At 39.8% G+C, this 22055-nt stretch overlaps 1 protein-coding gene across 4 annotated transcripts in view; it reads right to left on the reverse strand.

Annotated features, from left to right (window-relative positions):
* Positions 1-19539: 19539 nt before the first annotated feature.
* NMRK1 (nicotinamide riboside kinase 1) overlaps positions 19540-22055 on the reverse strand; it is a 38000-nt gene continuing 35484 nt past the window's right edge. For all 4 annotated transcript variants that reach the window (XM_043891514.1, XM_043891516.1, XM_043891513.1 and 1 more), the window contains one exon: positions 19540-20148. In XM_043891514.1, coding sequence (XP_043747449.1) covers positions 20129-20148 — 20 coding nt within the window. In that variant the 3' untranslated portion in view covers positions 19540-20128. The remainder of the gene's footprint in view (positions 20149-22055) is intronic.

The following is a 22055-nucleotide window of genomic DNA, read 5'->3' on the forward strand; positions in this document are numbered from 1 at the left end:
AGGGCTCAACTTTTGAAAGAAGAACATAGCCCAGGGACACAACATAAACCGATAAGAATCAAATGGGTCCCAGATGACAGACAAGTCAACTTCAGACTAAACTTTGATCCTCAATCAGCAAGCTAAATGACACACCCAGAGGCACCCTGACAGTTTCAAGGTCAACTGGAATTGGCCAAAAGACCAAAAAGTGGGCCATGGCCCAACTCCTGGAAATCTCTACCCCTCCCCCAAAATAGTTAGAATAATCCTGCTACTCATTAGTCCTTGAAATTACCCAGCCCATAAAAACTAACAACGCCGTATTTCTGGGCTGCTGCACTCACCCTCTGCGATGGCCCACACTTGGTCTGTGGAGGGTGTTTCTCTCTAAATAAATCCACTTCCTACCTTCCATTTTGTTTCTCACTGAATTCCTTCTGCAATGAGACATCAGTACCTGAATTCATTAGGTCCTGAAACCAGGTTTTGATTGGGTTTTCGTCCCCCAGCCACATGGATTAGAGTCCCAAACTGGGTTTTGGCCAGGTTTGAGTCCCAGCCATGTGGGTTCAAGTCCCAGTCTGAGGTAAACAGTTTCAATACTACCTTTATCTTCATGTAAAGGTAATGTAAGTATAACTTACACTCTAAGTATAAATAACTGTGTACATATAATTAATGTCTGGCTTTAGCTTCCTTTATGAACTCTATGCTGTATGCCAAATGAATTCTGGTATGTACTTATTTGCCAATATATAGACTTACCTAAAAGTTATTTGGGGCTGGGCTTGGCCTAGGTCAAGTATTTAGTCTATTGCAACACTTCTTAATTTAATCTGCTAGCCTCCAGATTGCCCTCATATATGAGAGTGCCCAGATATATTAGAGACTTTAGCTGATTCTTCTCTCAATAAATAGTTGTCTTTTTCAAAAGTGAATTGATTATGTTGCTCTTCTGATTCAAATTCCTCAGTGATGTTCCACTTCCTATTGAATAAAGTCTAACATCCTTTTCCTGTGGGCCACAGGCAGTCTTTCCAGTCACGCCCCATGAATCCCCACCCATCCTACACCTATCATCCTACAGAGAGTCACTCTTTCCCTTATGATCTCCAAGCTCTCCTTCCTCTGTTACTGAGCACCTCACACTTCTTTGTAATTAGGTGCTAAAAAAATATCTAGTTCCCTGGCAGAATATGAAGTGATTTAAGTCACATACTTCTCCTGTTCTAGTGCTGTGTCTGGCACAGTGTAGGCAATCTTGAAGCACATATACAGTAAGTGTCGACAAACTTCTGTGGAATCAGTAAATATTTTCAGCTTTGCAGGTCATAGTCATTCACTTGTTACCCAGCTCCACTGTTACAGCATCCAGGCAACTACATAGAACATGTAAAGGAATAGGTCTGACTGTGTTCCAATAAAACTTTATTTAGAAAAACTGATGACTGGCTGGATTTTCTATGTCAAGATATACTTTTTTATTATGTTGTCACCAAAAAATACAGTGTCGTTCATTTTACTTAACAAACTTGTATGTGTGTAGTCAACTAATAAACCATCTACAGCAGTATTTTGAAAGTTGAATAGTTTAAAAAAGAGAGAATGATCTAGAGATAATATTTGAGGCCTGCAAGGGTCTTAAGATGATGTGGAAAAATGGAGAAAGTAACTAATGGCAATATAGTTAGTACATTCTCCTCTTTCCTGCTTGGGTTCAGAATGATTGAGCAGTAAGACAAAATAGAGGCAGATGGTGGTCCATCCTCCCCCTTTTTACTGATTAAAGCCTACCTTGGAGAATACATCATTACACAGGGTCAAATGGACACTCTAGCTCCATCCAGAATTAGTCAGACTTACTTGCATAGTCATAGCAGTATTGGACCAGGACAGCTTTTCCAACTGGGAAGGATTTTATGGCATGAGTAACAGAAAAGAAACTGTGCTTACTATTTGCCTCTACTTTGTCTTATCTCATGGACAGAGAGGACTGGTAGGCTACAGTCTGTGGGGTCACAAGAGTCGGACATGACTTAGCAACTTAACCTTTACCACCCAGTGTAGGCACGGGGACTTCCCTGCTGGCTCGGTGATGAAGAATCCGCCTGCCAATGCAGGGGATGCAGGCTCCATCCCCGGGTCGGGAAGATCCCCTGGGGAAGGAAATGACAACCCACTCCAGTATTCCTGCCTGAGAAATCCCATGGACAGAGAAGCCTGGTGGGCTACAGTCCATGGGGTCACAAAAATGTCAGACATGATTTAGCGACTGAACAATGCAGGCACACACCTCCAGAGCAAAAGAATGGGAATCAAGGCATTTGGAGTCTATGCCTAGCTTATTGGGTGGCATTCCTCTGTACCTTCAATTCTGCAATTAGTAAAATACAATTATGATAACATTTTTTGTTTGTTACATAACCATAATCAAAAAAGGGGGCAGTTGAATCCTCAAAGGGCTCCATGAGAGAGGCTTACCCCAAGAATTCAGGTCAGTGGAGCTCAAGGCACTGCTCAGGAACAACTCCTTTCAAGGTGGGAGATCCCAGCAGTGGCCCCTGGGGCACTGGCCTTCTGGGGTGTAGTGGGTCCTCGCCCACTCCTTATATTCTGTATTCTTAATGCTGTCCCTCTCAAGGCTAGCTAATCATCCAATAGCTAACAACTCTCCTGAACCTTGCATATACAAACTGACCAATCCAGAACCCATATCGCTCCTTCAACCACTTTTTAAAAAAAAAACTTTTTTATTATGGAAAATTTCAAACATGCAAAATAATACAAGTAGTGTAATAGTTGCCCATGAATCCATCAATTAGCTTCAAGAATTATCAACATGTGGCCAATCTCATCTCATCTACCTCATTCTCTCGACCCTTCTCCATTTTTTTCTTTTAATACAGTAGGTCCTTGATGGTTATTTACTTTAAATATAGCAGTGTGTACATGTCAATCCCAAACTCCCTAACTCTCCCTCCCCCCAACGCTTCCCCTTGGCAACCAAAAGTTTGTTCTCTAAGTCTATGAGTCTGTTTCTGTTTTAAGCCACCTTCTTTATCAAACTCTAACACACTAAGTCCATATTCCCCTGTCCTAATCAACCCAGCTCCATGTACCAGATGACTGAGGACAGTCCCTACACAGCAGAGCCTGCCAAAATTGTTCAAACTAGCTAGTCCTAAGGCTGCTTACGCTGCCTTGCCTTTCCTGTGAAAACCACAATAAAGCCTTGTGCCCCTGCTCCCCCCACCCCTCCCTCTCATGATTGGTCCTGGTGCTTCCCATTGTGGTCCTATGTGGTGAAATGTGCCCTTCCTCTTGAAGACTGTAAGGAAAAAGCCATCCTGTCAATGGTAGCTGTCTCCTGAAGTCTTGGTCTCACTGTACCTGAATAATAATAAAGCCTACATTTTATTTTTTTTTCCATTTATTTTTATTAGTTGGAGGCTAATTACTTTACAATATTGTATGGTAAAGCCTACATTTTAAAACAGGGAGCTGTCATCAGGCCCTTCCAGAGACCCCAAAATATATCTTCAGGAGGTGGTGCAAAATGTGACTCCATAACACAGTCACTGATACATTTCCCCTTCTTTCTTACCATATTTGTTTTAAAATCAGTAAGGTGAGAACAGAATTACCAAAAGAGCTAGGCCCTGATTAGCAACAATTTGCCCAGTTTTCATGTATTCTTGAGATTCTAACCATTGGCATCCTAAAGAAAAATAACATATCTGAACATTGATCAGTTTTGCATCTTAAGTATAAAAAATTCTTAAGTGTTGTGAACACAAGAGAAATGTAATTTATGCCCCAAGCGTTCAAGGTTATGGTCTAGTGAGGAAGTAAAACTAGAAAATATTAAACAATTGAGATGATTTAGTGTTAAACAAATAGATGTGTTGCTGTTCATTAAGTTGCTAAGTCATGTCTGACTCTTTGCAACCGCACAGACTGCAACCCTCTAGGCTTCTCTGTCCATGGGGTTTCCTAGGCAGGAATACTGGAGTGGGTTGCCATTTCCTAGATTAAGTAAGGTACAGTGGGAGTTAAGGAAAGGGAAGAACAGCTTGCAAGTGACATGAGAGCTAGATCTTAAAGTATAAGTGTAACTTGAAGAGGCAAAGAGGTGGGAGTATTCTTTACAAGCCAATTCAAACTGGTTTCAGTCAGGACAGAAAAAAAGGATTTATTGTTTCTTGTTACCAAGGAGATCAGGCACAGGTAGATCTAGAAGCTCAGTTATGTCATCAGGAATATGTTAGTTGCTACTTCCTGGCTTTGTTAAGCACTACTTTTTTCCATAAGTTCCTAGTGAAAGTTCAGGTAAGGCTCAAGTTGGACCAGCTTGGGTCATGTGTTCTTTATTGAATTGATTGCTGTGACCAAAGGATCATGGTCTTCTGACTGGCCACGCTTGGGTCACATGTCCACCCACATGCAAACCTATGGACCAAAGGTAAGAGCTTGATGATTCCCAAAGGAAATTCTGAGTGATGTTCGAAAAGGTAAAAACACTTCTGGACATGAAAGTATAACAATCTTTGGCATAGTTGGGGAATAACAACATGAGCAAGGTGGAAAGAAAAGCAAAGACCAGTCTGATTATAATCCATATTAAGAAACAGAGGAAAACAAATTTCGTTAATTCAGGTGCTATAAAATTATTAGAACCTTTCAAAGTCAGAGAGAAATTGAATGAGTCACTAGGCAGTGGTGATTCATTTTAGATTCTGAGGCAGTAGAGTGATATGGTAAAAGTGGTATTATAGAACAATTAATCAGATAAGGGCTGGCAGCTAAACTGTTATGAGAAAGACCAGAAAAAGGAATTGTTCAAATAATCCTAAAATGGCACGATAAAGATTTATGCTACACGGTAATCGTGAAGGGAAGAGATTAAGGTAAATCTAAATATTATTTTCAAAGGAAGAAAAGACGAAATCAAATATCAGTTCAGTTCAGTTCAGTTCAGTTCAGTCGCTCAGTCATGTCCAACTCTTTGTGACCCCATGAATCGCAGCACGCCAGGCCTCCCTGTCTATCACCAACTCCTGGAGTTTACTCAAACCCATGCCCATCGAGTCAGTGATGCCATCCAGCCATCTCATCCTCTGTCATCCCCTTCTCCTCCTGCCCCCAACCCCTCCCAACATCAGGGTCTTTTCCAATGAGTGAGCTCTTCGCATCAGGTGGCCAAAGTATTGGAGTTTCAGCTTCAGCATCAGTCCTTCCAATGAACACCCAGGGCTGATCTCCTGTAGGATGGACTGGTTGGATCTTCTTGCAGTCCAAGGGACTCTCAAGAGTCTTCTCCAACACCATAGTTCAAAAGTATCATTTTTTTGGCACTCAGCTTTCCTCACAGTCCAACTCTCACATCCATACATGACCACTGGAAAAACCATAGCCTTGACCAGACGGACCTTTGTTGGCAAAGTAATGTCTCTGCTTTTTAATATGATGTCTAGTAAAGTAATGCTCAAAATTCTCCAAGCCAGGCTTCAGCAATATGTGAACCGTGAACGTCCAGATGTTCAAGCTGGTTTTAGAAAAGGCAGAGGAACCCGAGATCAAAATGCCAACATCCGCTGGATCATCAAAAAAGCAAGAGAGTTCCAGAAAAACATCTATTTCTGCTTTATTGACTATGCCAAAGCCTTCGACTGTGTGGATCACAATAAACTGTGGAAAATTCTGAAACAGATGGGAATACCAGACCACCTGACCTGCCTCTTGAGAAACCTGTATGCTGGTCAGGAAGCAAGAGTTAGAACTGGACATGGAACAATAGACTGGTTCCAAATAGGGAAAGGAGTATGTCAAGGCTGTATATTGTCACCCTGATTATTTAACTTATATGCAGAGTACATCATGAGGAATGCTGGGCTGGAAGAAGCACAAGCTGGAATCAGGATTGCCGGGAGAAATATCAATAACCTCAGATATGCAGATGACACCACCCTTATGGCAGAAAGTGAAGAGGAACTAAAAAGCCTCTTGATGAAAGTGAAGGAGGAGAGTGAAAAAGTTGGCTTAAAGCTCAACATTCAGAAAACTAAGATCATGGCATCTGGTCCCATCACTTCATGGGAAATAGATGGGGAGGCAGTGGAAACAGTGTCAGACTTTATTTTCTTGGGCTCCAAAATCACTGCAGATGGTGATCACAGCCAATAGGGGATGAATAAAAGGAGAATCAAAGTGGAAAGCAAAGGTTGTAGCTAGAGTTACAATGGTATTACTAATAGAAATTTATATTTAAAAAAAATGGATTTCTCTTTCTCCCAATACTGCTGTCTCACAAGCCTGCTTTCTTAGCCTACAGTTTCTTTCAGTAGCCTGGATAAAGACTGCTAGAGACTCTAAGTACTGAAAGATTATGGTACCCACCTCCACCATTATATGTGTTTCCATATGAAAATATTAAATGATAAAATAAGCATAAGAAGTTTAATGGTCATGATTTGTTAAATTATATTTTTTTACAATCACAAAATCTTCTCATTAGAAATTTATTTATTGATATCCTAATTCACATAATATGGTTGAAATACTTCCCCACACCCCACCAAAGGTAATGAAAGCAGTATTGAAGAGATACCTGCACTTCCATGTTCATAGCAGCATTATTCACAATAGCCAAGATATAGAAGCCACCTAGGTATTCTTCAGTGGATGAATGGATAAAGGAGATGTGGTATATATATATATATATATATATATATACAGATAAATAAGAATTCTGAAGTTCTTATTTATAACTTTCAGCTGTTTAAAAATAAAAGCTTATTTATACAATCTTAGTAATTGGGACTATTCAATTGGGAGTATCAATTATATATAGATGAAAAGAAGGAAAAGGAAAGATGAAAAAAAGTACATGAGGTGAAGTGATCTTTTGATGGCAGATGGGACTCACATTAGCATTCAGGCAAAGAGATTCACCTTGCCCTCCAGCTCCGCTTCTCTGGTCACTAGAGCGGAGGATGGATTCCTTATTTTAGGAACCTGGAGAGATCCAGTGATTTGGTGGGTAGAATATAGACATTGTCCTGAAGGAGTACAGTCTAGGAAGCACTACTGGACTAATGGTTCAGGCAACTAGAGATATACATGAATGTCTTTTCACTAACTTTTCACCACAATAAATTTTAGATATTTTTCTCTAAATAACTGAGATATAAATAATAAAAAATTTAAATAATAACTAATATATTTAATGAATACATATCTTTTGCCAGATTACTATACTAAATCTAAAGCATTTGCATGGCTTAAAAATTTAATCTTCACAGCAAATTTATAAAGTACGATTATCATTATATTTATTTAATGTCACCTTAGACAAGGTGACTAAGCCTCAACATAGACAAGAACTTGCTTGAGGTCATACAGCTATATTTAATTTTGCTCTATGTGACGGACACCAAGCCCTGGTTTTCACTGCCACATTATACTTTTTCCAACTAAATAATCTCCTAAATTTCTTTTAGCTGGGTGACAATGCTCCAGCCTGAAAGCCAGGATTTTTATTTCTAAAGAAGGAGGGGCAGATGGAAACTGGGAGAGTCTCTGCCACATTCAAGAACACAGTTTTTCCTCTACTGTTCAAACAGGTCACGGTTTCTTCAGCTGAGGACCAGATGAAGCAACTGGCTTGCATCTAGGGGTTGTATTTTCTAAAGAGTGAGCCACATCCAGCATTGTGGGGTGTTCATACTCTATGGGTACGTGAGTAACTAGTAGGAGATCTTATTAACTCACATCTCATTCCAGGGACCTCCCTGCCAAACACACATTCATTTTCTGTGTCTCTCTCTTTTTCCCTTTCTTCTTTCCATCTATCCCTCTCACCTTCTCTAGTAAGCTTATATAGTGGACTGGAATTTGTTGTAATAGCATATAATTTTTCTTTCTGGTCTCTTTTCCATCTACTTTCTGAAATAAGTTTTTATTTTGTAAAAGTTACTGGAGTGGTACAGAGAGTTATCATATTCTCTCTATCCAACTTCCTCTCATGTGAACATCCTGCTTAACCATACTACAATGGTCAAAACTAAGAAATTGGTATAGCATCATTCACTACAGAATTTAGATGCCTATCACCAGTTTTTCCACTAGTGTCCTTCCACTGGTCCAGAATCCAACCCAGGATGTGGCATTACGTTTACTCATCACATCACCTTTGTCTTCTCCAGTCTGTCACAGCGCCTCAATCTTTCTTTTCGTCTCATGATCTTGACACTTTGGAAAAGTACTGATCATTTGTTTTATGAAATGCCCCTCAATTGGGCTTATCCCATGGTTACACTGAGGCTTTGCCTTTTCGCTAGGAATACCACAGAAGTGACAAGCCCTCCTCAGTGTAGTGTATTGGGGAGTACATGATGTCAATGGCATGTTTTTAATCAAGGGAATGGCATGATACAATCTACAGTTTTGAAAGATAACTCTGGCAGTGAGGTGCAGAGTAAACAAAAGAGAAGGAAGGTTGTTGTCAAGGTCCCCCTTAAAGGGCTGTTGTAACAGCCTAGGCAGGCTATGAAGGTTGTCTGAACAAAGGTTGCAACTGTCAGGATGGGGGTGAAGGTCTGAATATGAGATTTCCAAAATAAAATGAATAGGAGCTGGGGAGTTGTTTCCATGAGTGAAGGGAGGTGAGAGAGGAAGTGAGGATAATTACTAGGATATTAGGATATCAGGTAGATGGGTGACTCCATTATCAATTGGGCCAAGATCTTTGTAATTCAGATTCCCTAATGAGCTTTTTTTTAAAAAGTAATTTGCTGGTGTGTATGGCTGCTATAAGAGGTTGTTTGCAAGTTTGTGATGCAAAGATACGGAGAGAGAGGGCGAAAGAGATCTCCAACTACTTCTTTACTCCTGTTTTTAAGTTTCAGGTTTGGAAATGCAGCATCTTTGGTCTGCATCTATGAGAGAGAAGTCAACATCTCATCACAGCCCTCATGTTCTCTGTTTTAAATGGAATTTTCATACATCCTTGACAAATGTTTATGAAATATTACAGGAAAGAGTTAATATGTCTGAGTCAGGGGCAAAGGTGACCCCAGGATGTGATGGAAGCCACTGTCCTATGGCCAGGAGGAGTATTTCAAAGAAGCTCCCTCTGGTCTTAGCCTGGAATGGTGACGCCAAAATGGAAATTCAAGTAGAAAGCAGTGAAGGTGAATCTTTTCTGCTCATTTCTACATTAGATATAGAGGAGAGGAAAAAAGCCTCAGATTTTCTTAATGTTGGAGAAATCTACTTGAGCTTCCACTGACCTAAAAACTGGTCTTAACCCTCACAGTGCATCATGGAAGGAAGAAAGGAGTTTAGCTAATTTGAATCCAGTGGGGTATGATTACATGTTAAATATGTCTACATCCCAGTGAAACAGACATTTTAAACTGGACTGCACATAAGGTTATCTGTAGAGGTTTAAAAAACTATAGATGTTTGTGACCTGTCCCAAGTGATTCTGGTACAGGTGTTTTACACAGAATTTCTTTGATCAGAAGGAGCAGAAATGTAACTTGATCAGTCTCAGCCAATAGTTGGAGTGAGTTGTGAATTATTATCTAAATGCTGCACATCAAATTAACCAACTCAAATCTTAGCAGTTTAAAAGACACCTTGTACAGTTTCCTGTGGATCGGGATTTGGTGGAGGTGGCCAGTTAGGGTTAGTAACTGGTGGTTCTGCCTCAGCATCTCTCGTGAAATTGAAATCAAGGTGTCAGCTGGGCTTCAGTCATCTAGAGGCTTGACTGGGGTTGGAGGACCCACTTCCAAGGTGGCTCAGTTACATGGCTGGCAATCTGTCTGTGGCTACTGGTGGGCGGTCCTGTCATTTTGCCACACAGGTTTTTTGCACAGGACTACTTGAGCCTTCTCACAATGTGTTTGCTGGTCTTCCCCGGATCAAGCAATCCAAGAGAACAAAGCTGACGCAGTACTATACAATTTTACAGCTGGGATGAAGCTGTCTTTGAGTGGGAGAGGGGGGCCATTATAGGTGGGACATCTATTGTTCCAAAGGCTGAGGACCATCCTTACACAGCGCTTTGGGTCCTAGAGCAAATATACCATATGTTCCAACATACCTGTTCATTTTGTATAGGGTAAAAATGATTAAAATGAGTATCAAGGGAAGGCTTGAAGGTGAAAAACAAGAATTTTAAAAGCCTCAAGGGGTATATGTGACTCACCTCTAACTGTGATAATAGACTTAGATCTGTCTTACCAAGTCTTTAATATCTTTAACATTTGCAGATTCCTTTAGAGTTTCTTGGATGATTTCATAACATCTTACTTGATCTTAAGAACAACCTTAGGTTTGTAGGATGGAATCTGAAAGACAGAGCTAATAATAGTGAACACCCACCAGGTGCCAGGCATTTGACTAAGTACTTTATATTCATAACCTTTTTAACCAAATACCATGAGGTCAGTATTAGTCATTTCAGTTTTGAGGGAGGTTTAGCTTCCTTGGGCTCAGAGATGTTAAATGAGGTGCCCACAGTCAAGCATTAGAGCCGGAAGGAGAACCCAGGTTTTCCTCCGCCAGTCCTGTGTGCTTTCCACTTGGCTGTTTCCTTTTCCAGTATCACCAACCACTGGTGCTTTCTCCACAGGCTATGCCCTTGACTTATGCTTCATCTTATGGTAGACTGGGACTCCCAAAATACAGAGGACCCAATAATTGCAGACCCAGACTTATAGTACCCTAAGTATTGTTTTTTTGTTTTCTTTTTTTTTTTGCAACCACTTTATTACAAGCATCTCGGAAAGAAAAAAGAAAGCAAAGGAAAATATATTGAAATAGAAAAGATAACTAATTTACAGTTTGTACTGAAATAAATTCCATTTTCTAGGAAGGTGTACCTTTGTTTTATTTTTATTAAAAATCTGTCTCCAAACTAGACAACTTAAGTGGCCACAAATAGCATCTTGGCATCTCATTTTCCCTTGTTGTCTAGTTGGGTAATATTTCTTAAGTTTGGCCTAACTTTCATGGGTGTAGAAGGACAGGCGGCATGAAAGATAAGATGTACTTTGTGTGCCTACATGTGTTTGAGTTAAATAGATAATTTTCAAGAGGTAAACATCATCTCTATTACTAATGGCCTCAAACCTCTAACTCCTCTTATACCATACAAGTATGCAATGACATTTCCATGTTGTTTATGACTTATTAAAAGCAATACATAATAAAAAATACTTGAGATTATTAAAAATAGATATCAAGTCTCTCATCAAATAAATCTGTTATTTTTTGCAGCTGTATAGCTAAGCAAAATGTCCTCCATTCAGTATTGTCAAGGTGATCGTAGCTCCTTTTCTAAGCTCTGTACAACCTTTGCTTCAGTAAGGACTACATCAAAACTGAAATCTGGAGGTTCTCTCCTCTTATATACCCTACATATCCTGGCTTACAGGACACTCAGCCAGTCATTGTTGTTGTTCAGTCACTAAGTCATGTCCGACTCTTTGTGACCCCATGGACTGCAGCACACCAGGCTCCTCTGTCCATGACTATCTTCTGGAGTTTGGTTGAATTCATGTCCATTGAGTTGGTGATGCTATCTAACCATCTCATCCTCTGTCATCCCCTTCTCCTCCTGCCTTCAATCTTTCCCAGCATCAGGGTCTTTTCCAAAGAGTCAGGTCTTCGCATCAGATGGCCAAAGTACTGGAGCTTCAGCATCAGACCCTCCAATGAATATTCGGATTGATTTCCTTTAGGATTGACTGGTTTGATCTTGCAGTTCAAGGGACTCTTAAGAGTCTTCTCCAGCACCACAGTTTGAAAACATCAATTCGTAGGTGCTCAGTCTTCTTTATGGTCTAACTCTCACGTCCATACATGGCTACTGGAAAAACCACAGCTTTGATTATATGGACCTTCGTCGGCAAAGTGATGTCTCTGCTTTTCTATACGCTGTCTAGGTTTGTCATAGCTCTCTTTCCAAGGAACAAGCATCTTTTAATTTCATGTCTGCAGTCACTATCTGCAGTGACTTTGGAGCCCAAGAAAATAAAATGTGACTGTTTCCACTTTCCCCGCTTCTATTTGCCATGAAGTGATGGGACAACATGCCATGATCTTAGTTTTCTGCATGTCGAGTTTTAAGCCAGCTTTTTCACTCTCCTCTCTCACCATCATCAAGAGGCTCTTTAGTTTCTCTTTACTCTTTGCCATTAGAGTGATATCTCCAGTGAAGTCTTATTCTTTAACCCCCTTATTCCAGTCCCACCAATTGCATAGTCAAGCATTCCTGTTATTATGGTAGAGTGTAGTGGTTAAGAGCATGAGATTGCAAATCAAACTTGGATTTAGCTCTGCCACAACTTGTATGGCCTTCAGCAAGTTATTTTACCTCCTTGTGCCTCAGTTTCTTCATCTGGAAAACAACAGAATCTTCCATTGGGTTTAAATGAGATAATACATGCAGGAAGTTTAGAATGATGCCTGGTACATGGTAAGCACTCTACAAGTGATAGCTACTTTTATTATCACATGTGTTTTTCATACATGGTTACTGTCTGTCATCATATGGAGCCCTTTCATAGTGTATAGATTAGGTGGCTAAGAGCTGTGGAGGTCTAGCTGCAAGCTAAGGGCAGTGGTAACAGCAAGCTGGGTCACAGAGTTTCAGGACTAGCCTTGTAATACACAGTAGCACAGTGGTTCACTATTTAGGGTCATGAAGTCTTGGGCTCCAAATCTGGTTCCAAAAAACGTTAGCACGGTGACTGGGTAGTTATGCTATCTTTCAAAGCCTCAGCTTTACATAGTTGCTGTGAGGATTAAATAAAGTAATATATATAAGGTAAACTGTCAAGATATACTTTCCAAAAGTTAAAAACATGACTCTCATACAAATATAAAGTGAGCATGCGTAGAAGATGCACTTCACATATGACTGAGACAGAACAGGCAAAATGGTTTAAAGAACAGTGGAGAGAGTAAAGTATTTATGGTGGCCAAAGGAAAAAGGTTGAATAAGGTGGCTCATTTAGATACCAAACTGGTTAATGTACATAGCAATAAAACTATAACATGTGGGGCTGTCTTCTTTATCAGATAAATAATTCACATCACTAGTGAACAAATTTGATTTTCATCACAATCAGCAGTTGTTCTCAATTGGGAGTAATTTCTCCTTCTAGGGGATGTTTGGCAATGTCTGAAAGAAGCCTGGTGGGCTATAGTCCATGGGGTCGCAGAGTTGGACAAGACCAAGCAATTGAGCATGCACGCATGTGAAGACATTTTTGGTTGTTATAGCTGTGTGTGTGTGTGTGTGTGTGAGTGTGTGTGTGTGTGTGTGCGTGTGTGTGTGTGCGCGCGTTACTGGCATCCAGTGGGGAGCGAGCAGGGATAGTCTTAAACATCCTTCAATGCACAGGACAGCCCCCCACAAAAAAGAAATATCCGGTCTCCAGTGCCAAAGGTGCTGAGGCTGAGAAACATTGGTCTATCAATTTCTACAAGTTAACATCTACTCTTCTCAAGTTTATCAATAAAATACCCTAATCAAGAGAAAATAGCGAGTCAAACAAAGATACACACTCCTGGAAACCAGCTAACCCTTGGTGGCTGGATGGGTTGGCTAGAAAATGCTGAGATAACTCTGAAAGGATATGCAGGAGCCCTTTGGCCTATTTCTCAGTTTTGGAAAATTTTAACAATAATTGACATCATACCTAAAACATGGTAGGTACTTAGTGAAGGTTAATTACTTCTATAAATTTATAGGCCACTAGCTAGAAGTCCAAACACCCATACAGTAAAATAAATACCATACTTTTACATAAACATCGTCACTGTTAAATATTTTTTCCTGTTTAGATTGTTTCATCATGGTCACTTTGAAGAAAGTCCTCCAATACAACCTTCGGACTTACAGATGATAGATCTGTTAAAAAAGACAAGTTATATTTAAAAATTTTTCCTGAAAGCCTGATTCAAAAAACTGAGCCTCTTCTCCTGCATGAAAAACTTTACTGTCACATTGAGAATATCCAAGATTTCCTTAGGGAATCCACTTAAAGTCTGTTACAGAAAGGATGCTAAGGTACAGATCATAGGATTGCAGGCTGTGGCCCTTTTTACTGGTCAAAATGTGGGGGCTTTTGACATTTAAAAATTGAAGTATAATTGACATACAATTTGGTATTAGATTTAGGTGTACAACATAGTGATTCAATATTTATATACATTGAAAAAATGACAACCATAATAAACCTAGTTACTGTCACCATACGAATTTATTATTATATTACTGACTATATTCCCTATGCTTTACATTACAAAGATAAAAAAAGGAAAAAAAGCAGCCCCACAGTTGCCCAAATTCATCTTGTATAAATCAGTTCAATAGTATTAATATATCCACTGGTTGTATCTATCCACTGGGTCCAATAAGGAAAGAAAAACCAGACTAATATGAACAAGAAAAGTGTGATATAAAGAATTTTATAAATTCTTTACATAAAGATCAATATAATTATTTTTAAAATAATGATATTTATACAAATTTAATAAAGAATAAATAGAAAATGTGCCAAAGTGGCTGTAAATAAGTATATAACATATATTTAAATATATATTTATATAAAGCATATGTTTAAAGTATGTAAAATAAAAATGTATAAGATAAATATATAACATATAAACAAATAATTAATTACACAATTAATGATAATATTTTATAAATAAAACACCAGCAAGGGATAACATTTTATAAACAAAACACAAGGAAGGCTGCTAAGGAGTAAAGAGAACTTTAAAGAAGATAGAGGTAAGGAATAGCCACAACCTCTAGGGCTGAGAAGAAACACCAAAGGAAGAGACTTTACCATATGCAACCCCTCCCCCACCCCGCCCCGCCCCGCCCCGCCCCGCCCCCACCTCCATTACTAATGAGAGCCAGACCTTGCCGGAGAAGGTATTGCCAAGGCTCAGAGTGTCAGGGAAGTAGCTGTGGTGCAATGTTGGCTATATATGCTGGCAATCCATTCAGTGGAATTTGGGGGAAATCTGCCTCTAGGATGCCATGGAAAAACTGTTCCCCAGGAGATGTCTCAGCAGAGGCACTCTGCTACAATTACCAACACACGAGAGTCACTCCTTAGTGGCTCAGTCGGGTCCGACTCTTCGCGACTCCATGGACTGTAGCCCACCAGGCTCCTCTGTCCATGGGGATTCTCCAGGCAAGAATACTGGAGTGGGTTGCCATGCCCGCCCCCAGGGGAATCTTCCCAACCCAGGGATCGAACCAACGTCGCCCGCATTGCGGGCAGATTCTAAACCGCCTGAGCCACCAGGGAAGCCCAATTCAGTGGCGCCTAAAAGCAAAATCTTTCTCCTGCAACGGCTCTCCAGCGCCCCCTATTGACAAAGCTTAACTTTGCTCCATTTGACAAGAGAAAATTATTTAGAGGGCCCAGATTCATTTTCACAGAAGCAAAAAGGGATAATCTGGGGCTAAGAGTGAGTAAAATCAGTAACTGACACAAGAGTTATTCTGTAATACTTTTAGGGGCTGACAGTAGTGATAATTTCAGGTTGGTGGTGCCTGAATAACAGCCAGTGTGGGTCCTCCTGGGCCTGCATGCTGCTATTTGTCAGCTATAGAGCAGTAACTCCGCATGATCCCTGGGTCAGCAATATCAACATCACCTGGGAACTTGTTAGAAATGCAGATTCTAGTACCCTACCCCCAACCAATGGAACCAGAAACTCTGGGGTTTGGGACTAGCAATCTGTTTTCATAAGCCCTCCAAAGAATTCTGGTACACACTAAGGTTTAAGAACCATTGTTACAACATTAAGTTCTAGAAACTTGCTGTTCAGGCACAAAGAGAAGAGTCAATAAGGATTTATTTGTATGAGTTTAAATCTCAATATTTATTTATTTACTTATCTGGCTGTACTGCCCCTCATGTGAGATCTTAGTTCCCCGACCAGGGATCAAACTCAGCACCCCTTGCAGTAGAAGCATGCAGTCTTAAACACTGGACCACCAAGGAAGCCCTTGTCTCATTTTTTAATTTTGAAGAAGACAACCTAACTTCTTTAGGATCTGGAAGCTACCAGGGAGCATATGATTTTTACCTCTGCTTTTATATTGATGATGTGTTTCTGGACATGTGGGCATGAATGCATCGACTATGCTCACTTTGGTAAGAAATTCTGTTTTTGATGTGCTCTTATGTACAGGTTTGATGAAGTTCCCAAAGCTGCTATTGCAATTTTCATCTGCTCCTATGGGTGCACAGATGTGGAGTGTGATGCCTATTCTGCCTTTTCCATATCTGTGCTTTTTCCTAGGTCTCCACCATGGCTTCAGTTGTTGAAGGAACAGCTTGAGCCACAGACCCAAGGTCAGCACTGCAGACAGCACCATGGAGCTCACATAAGCTCTCCACTGCACCTTGCCCCTCAGATAACCTCATGAGTTGGCTTGCCTCCTTGACAAGGCTCCAACTGCCCAGAACAGAAAGTTTCCCTTTCCCCTGACACAGCCTTTGCCTTTCCAACTCCTTAATTTGCTCCTTTCAAAGGAAAGGTGGAGAGATGATATACTCTCACAAGAGATTTTTCTGCCATTTTGCTTTAAAATGGAAAATGTGTGTGTGGGTGTGTGCATGTTTGTATGCTGGAGGACTTATGGCCTGGCTCTGGTCCTGCTAGTAACTAGCTGCATGGGGTTGGGCAGGTCACCAGCTCTGGTTCTAATTTCTACACTCAAATACAGAGCATCAGATCAGCTGACACTACTCCAACATTTTAAGATTCTATGTACTACCACAAGTGTATACTGAAAAGATAACTTGTTGGGCTTCAATGTCACCCTGTAGTGTAACAGTCTATGCGCGAGGCCCTCTTCTAAACACCTTCCTCTGGGCTTAACATTTAGCACAACAAAACCTTCTTACAGCAAATTCAACCTAAAGGGATTGAGGTTATTTATGCACAGAAAAGTGAAGTCTTCAGCAGATTTGCTCCTTTTAGTCTTTCTAAATAGATATTGGCTTGGCCAAAAAGTTTATTCAGATTTTTTCCCATAAGATCTGATGGAAAAACCTGGGGGAGCTTTTTGGCCAATCCAATACTTCATTAACTGCTTTGATACGAGTAACTAAATGTGAAGGCACATAGTGGAAATGAAATGCTAGTATTCTTCATTTCAAATTCCTGACTTGTTTCTCATTGAGAGACGTAAATAAAAACATTTCGTTCTTCCCAAAATGATTTGAATGTTTCCATTTTTAATGTCTGTTAGTGTCACACACCGCCCACCCCCGCCCCATACACCAAGATAAACAGCCTCTCTCTGATCTATTTTCACATACTGAAATGGGGAAAGTCAAGGGTGATGCTTCTCAATCAACAGTGACACGTATTCTCTGTGGGGAAGAGTATTTCAGAAATTTGGGAAAATAAAGTTTGAAAAGTCGTATCTAGACGTCTATATGAAAAAAAAAAAAAAAATCTTGGCACTCCTCTGGTGGTCCAGTGGGTAAGACTCTGCACTCGTAACACAGGGGGCCCAGGTTCAAGCCCTGCTTCTGGGAACTAGATTTCACATGCTGCAACTAAAGACCCTGTGTGCTGCAGTGACAACTGAAGACCCCACATGCTGCAACTAAGACCTGGCACAGTCAAATAAATAAATATTAAAAAAAATTTTTTTTAACTGTTTGGATAAAACAAATTACAGCCATCTAAGCTCGAGAAAATGATAGCCAGGGAGAATAAGCAGAACATGTGGTAATACTTGCAGAATACTTGCAGCTGCTTACCTGTTTCCTCCTCCTTCTTTAGTAAAAGTGTTCCCCCCGCCCCCGCCTTTCCTCAGCTTGGCAACATCCCCAGGCAGTGATTCATAACTGGTTCGATTCTATCCTGACAACTTCTTCCCAGCTTCTTTTGCAGGGAGAGTGGCCAGGGGAGCCATGGCCGCTGGGGTCACCGCTGGGTGGTTTGGGGAGCCCTATGGCTGCATGCCTCCTGCACCCAGTTCCTTCCTTGAGAGTTGACACTGCTGGGCGCTTCTGTGGCGCCTTCCTGTGATCTCCTGATGACAGCTCCACAGGCCAAGGATGAAAGACTGTGGCTTTTCTATGACACTTTCAAGTTGTTGAATTTCCGAAAAACAAGTCTTAAGTATGTAATAGTTAGGACTTGAAAGTTGTTTAGAGTTTATCTGAAATTCAAATTTAACCGTGTGCCCTCTAATTGTGTTTTATTTTTCCCCCTTAAATCTGACAACTCTATGTAAAAACCCTAGACTACATGTCTTGAACTTTTGTTATGTAAAAAGGATTACCTCAGTAAGTTATATTAGTCAAGTGAACATACTGTTTGCATGTGAACTCATTCCTAATATCATAATAATGTATAAAAAGTACCCAGCATTTATTATGTTCACTCTGTGCTAGACACTGTGCTAGTTAACAGCGGGTATTTGTAACTGAGTCACAGAGGTGGGTCCTGCCTTCAAGGAGCTTGCAGTCTAGCTGGAGAGACAGCTACGGACTGAGTGATTCTGTAAGTGGCAGAGTAATTACAACTGTTCTCAGCACTTTGAAGGAAAAGTAGAGGAACCCTGAGAGCACCTGTGAGGGCGGGGTGTGAGGGAGATCCTTGAGTGGCATCGCAAGAGTGAACTGAAGGAGGAGCAGGAGTGAGCGGGCTAGCTGGAGGGCGGGCTGCAGAAGTCTGCTCTAAGCCTCAGGAGCAGTGCGTGAGGCTGCTGTGACATGGGAGGAGTCCTGGTGAGTTTGAGGAGAGGAGGTTCCGGTGGCTGAGCAGCAGAGAGTTGAGTGATGGGAAATGCAGGCAGGGAGGCACTTAGAAGGTGGATCATGGGTGCCTTGGGGGCCATATTAAGGATTTCAAAACTTATCTTTACTCTCTACTATACCTACACTAAGTTACTGTTGGTATCCTCACCTTACAAAGAGGAAATAAAGACTTTAACGTGTTGTTGATCAAAAACATAAAAAGTTATTAAGTGAATGAACTGTAATTTTAGCCCAGATTTCTCTTTTTTTTTTAATAGTGTATGTGAGCAAAAAACCCCCCTGATCATTACTGAGTGCAAGCTAGTTACAAACTTCTAAGTAATGAGAGCTGATCAGATGAGTCTGTAGAGATTGTTTAAAGTTAATTTAAGAATATATTTTATATTTATGTAAAAACTGTGAATGTGAGAAATCTATTATTAATAAATAACAAGTTGATCAGTAATTTAAATTCCAGCACTGAATGGGGCATCAAGAAATTATACAATTATACAGATCACCTGTTTGTGCTTTCCAATGCAAGTTCCCCTGTACTGCATACCACTCAAGTCACTGTGGCTTACTTATGGAATTTTAGATCATTGGTTTGGCAAAAACAAAATAAAACATGCACACAAAAATCCTTATTTGTAAGGAAGTCTCAATATAAGTGACACAAATGCTTCAGCAGGTTTAGATACATATGAGAAACAATTACAGCAGTAACAAGGACAAAACACATACAAAAAGATACTGTTGCAAATTGTTGATTTATTCAATATGATTGCTACTCCTGGTAATCCCATTATTTGCAGGAGGTGGGCATCCGTATGGGATGGTAACAAATATTTTTTAAAAGTTAAAAATAGAAAAATATAAAGAGCATACTGTATGTGAGGTAAATGTTATATGATACTTGATATGATACATGCAACAAATATAGACACATTTGCATACATATATAGACTCATCCACACAAACACACACATCAATAGATTACATATATACTGGATTGTGATCCACATCTTATGTTTTACTTTGGGTCCCATTCATAAAAGTTTGAAAATCATTGGTCTAGTGAAAATGACTCAGTCTTTGTGAGCTATGCTGTATCTGTGCACTTCTTGGTGTGAGAAAAGCATTAGGGTAAATTTAGGTCCATTATCATGGATAGCCACTTACTGTTCCATGTGTTAAGGAAATCATGTGTGACAGAACAAACTAACAAAACAACAGACTGTCACTGTACCAAAGTGCACAACATGTCTTGGTTATGGCACTTGAACAGATTCCTTTGAATTTTCCAATTCACTCCAGGAAAGTTTCAGTCCATTCCAACTTTATGCTGTCACTCGCACACCTTGGGAATAATTACAAAAAGAAAAGAAATTAATGAAGAATTCCAACTGTTATTTTATTAAATCTTCACACTAACATTAAGGTGTGTTAAGATTACAGATTCTGGGACCAGAAATGCTGGTTTTCTGTAAAGAACTAAATTGAGTCCAAATCTCATTCTTTTAATCCTTGTGCTAAATTTAAGCCTATTTTCAGATATCCAGTATTATTTGCAAATTGGTATAATGATCCTTGACTTCAAAGAATGAAATAATTTGAGAACTAGAAGAATATCACAAAAGGTGGCTGATACAGTAGCATTCTTGTTTTGGAATGGTATCCTTGGTTTGAGGAAAGAAGTATTCTTATCTTTTTTTAAAAAGTAAGGATGCCGCGCTGAATATTTAGTGACTTTGGCTTAGAAAGTCAATGATCAGCCTGCCGCATTCTTATCACACATCTCATGCTAGAAAAGCACACATTTTTTTGTAATCTTTGAAGCATGCAAAATATAAAAATGATTATACTCTTTGACCCAGCAAGTGCTACTTCCAAAAATTTTAAATATCATTCAAGAAGAAGAAAACCAGCAACACACACACATATTTTACAGTATGTTATTTGCCAATGTAAAAATCTTTTTAACAACACTAAATATCTAACAGTAGGAAATGGTTCAATAATTTTATGGCAATTATACTACTGTTACTTTATAATTGGAAATTATATTTTAAATTCAACATAGAAAAATATCCCCCCAAATTCATTTTATTAAATTTTTATTTTGCAATTTTTATCCCTCTGATTTGACATCTTTCTTCTGCAGGAAGATGTCAGTGTCAGGTCTTATAATTTACTTTTAATGAGCAAAACAGAACTCAACCTCGAATCCTTTAACTGGGAGAGCTATTTAGTTTTATTTTTTCATTATATAATGGACTCTACAAAGCTTATTCAACATTAAATACTAATTTAAAAACAAAAGTAAACATGGCAATTAACCATGTAAGCCATGTAACCATGTAAGGGAGAGATGTAAATTCAATCTTTGTTTCTGTTTCATTATTATTGCTTTATTACAATTATGATTCTATATGTTTAGAATAGAAAATTAGTTTATGAGATACTATAAGAAGCCCGAGGTATATTCAACGGAAACATTTGAAGCCCTCCAGAACAGCCTGGTTTAACCTCACTGAGGGTTAAACCAGGCTATGCTAAGGATCCTTCCAGGCTAGCGTTGCCAGGGCACTGTGATTGGAAGAGCTGGGAAAGGTGATGGTTACTATAAATAACGCAGTAACTTATTTATACAACTGGAAAAAAAGAGAAAAAAACGAATATAAATCTTGGAGGCAGGAAAAGCTGATATTCCTTGGATTTTATGTCTCTTACAACATTTCTATTCTTTTTTTCTTTTTAAACTTTATCCAATATCTCAAATGCAGGCAAGACAGTCTTACGAAGGAATACTTCCTTACAAACCTCTGGGATGTAGGTAAGGAAAGAGGAGGGTGTCATAGACATAGAAATGTACTTTCCTGTGGGTTTTCAGCCCCTGTCAAAACACGCCAGCTTTTCTTGGGTCTTGGACCAGATGGCAAAAGCTGGCATTCAGTATGCTATCTGCCTGAGCTACATGATCAAGGCTCGTTCATTTTTCTCAGCAGATACAGCACAAGGCCAAACGTCAGCACGTGACTTGGTCATTAAAGGACAACTGGACCCAAGCCTAGCCATTACTGAGAGAATGGAAAGGTATAGGTGTTCAACCCCTGTAAGTATCAACATCCTGTAAGTACCCTATCAAGATCAGCAAGGGAGCCAACAAGCTCTCAGGAAAGTGGCTCTGGCTCAGGTGCTATCATTTACAAAGGCTGAGCCGCTCCTTTCACTCTGCGTTCTCTGTATCCACTGATGCTGGGGCCT

This window comes from Cervus elaphus, chromosome 29, assembly GCF_910594005.1.
Source record: "Cervus elaphus chromosome 29, mCerEla1.1, whole genome shotgun sequence".
In the NCBI taxonomy this organism is placed as follows: Eukaryota; Metazoa; Chordata; class Mammalia; order Artiodactyla; family Cervidae; genus Cervus; species Cervus elaphus.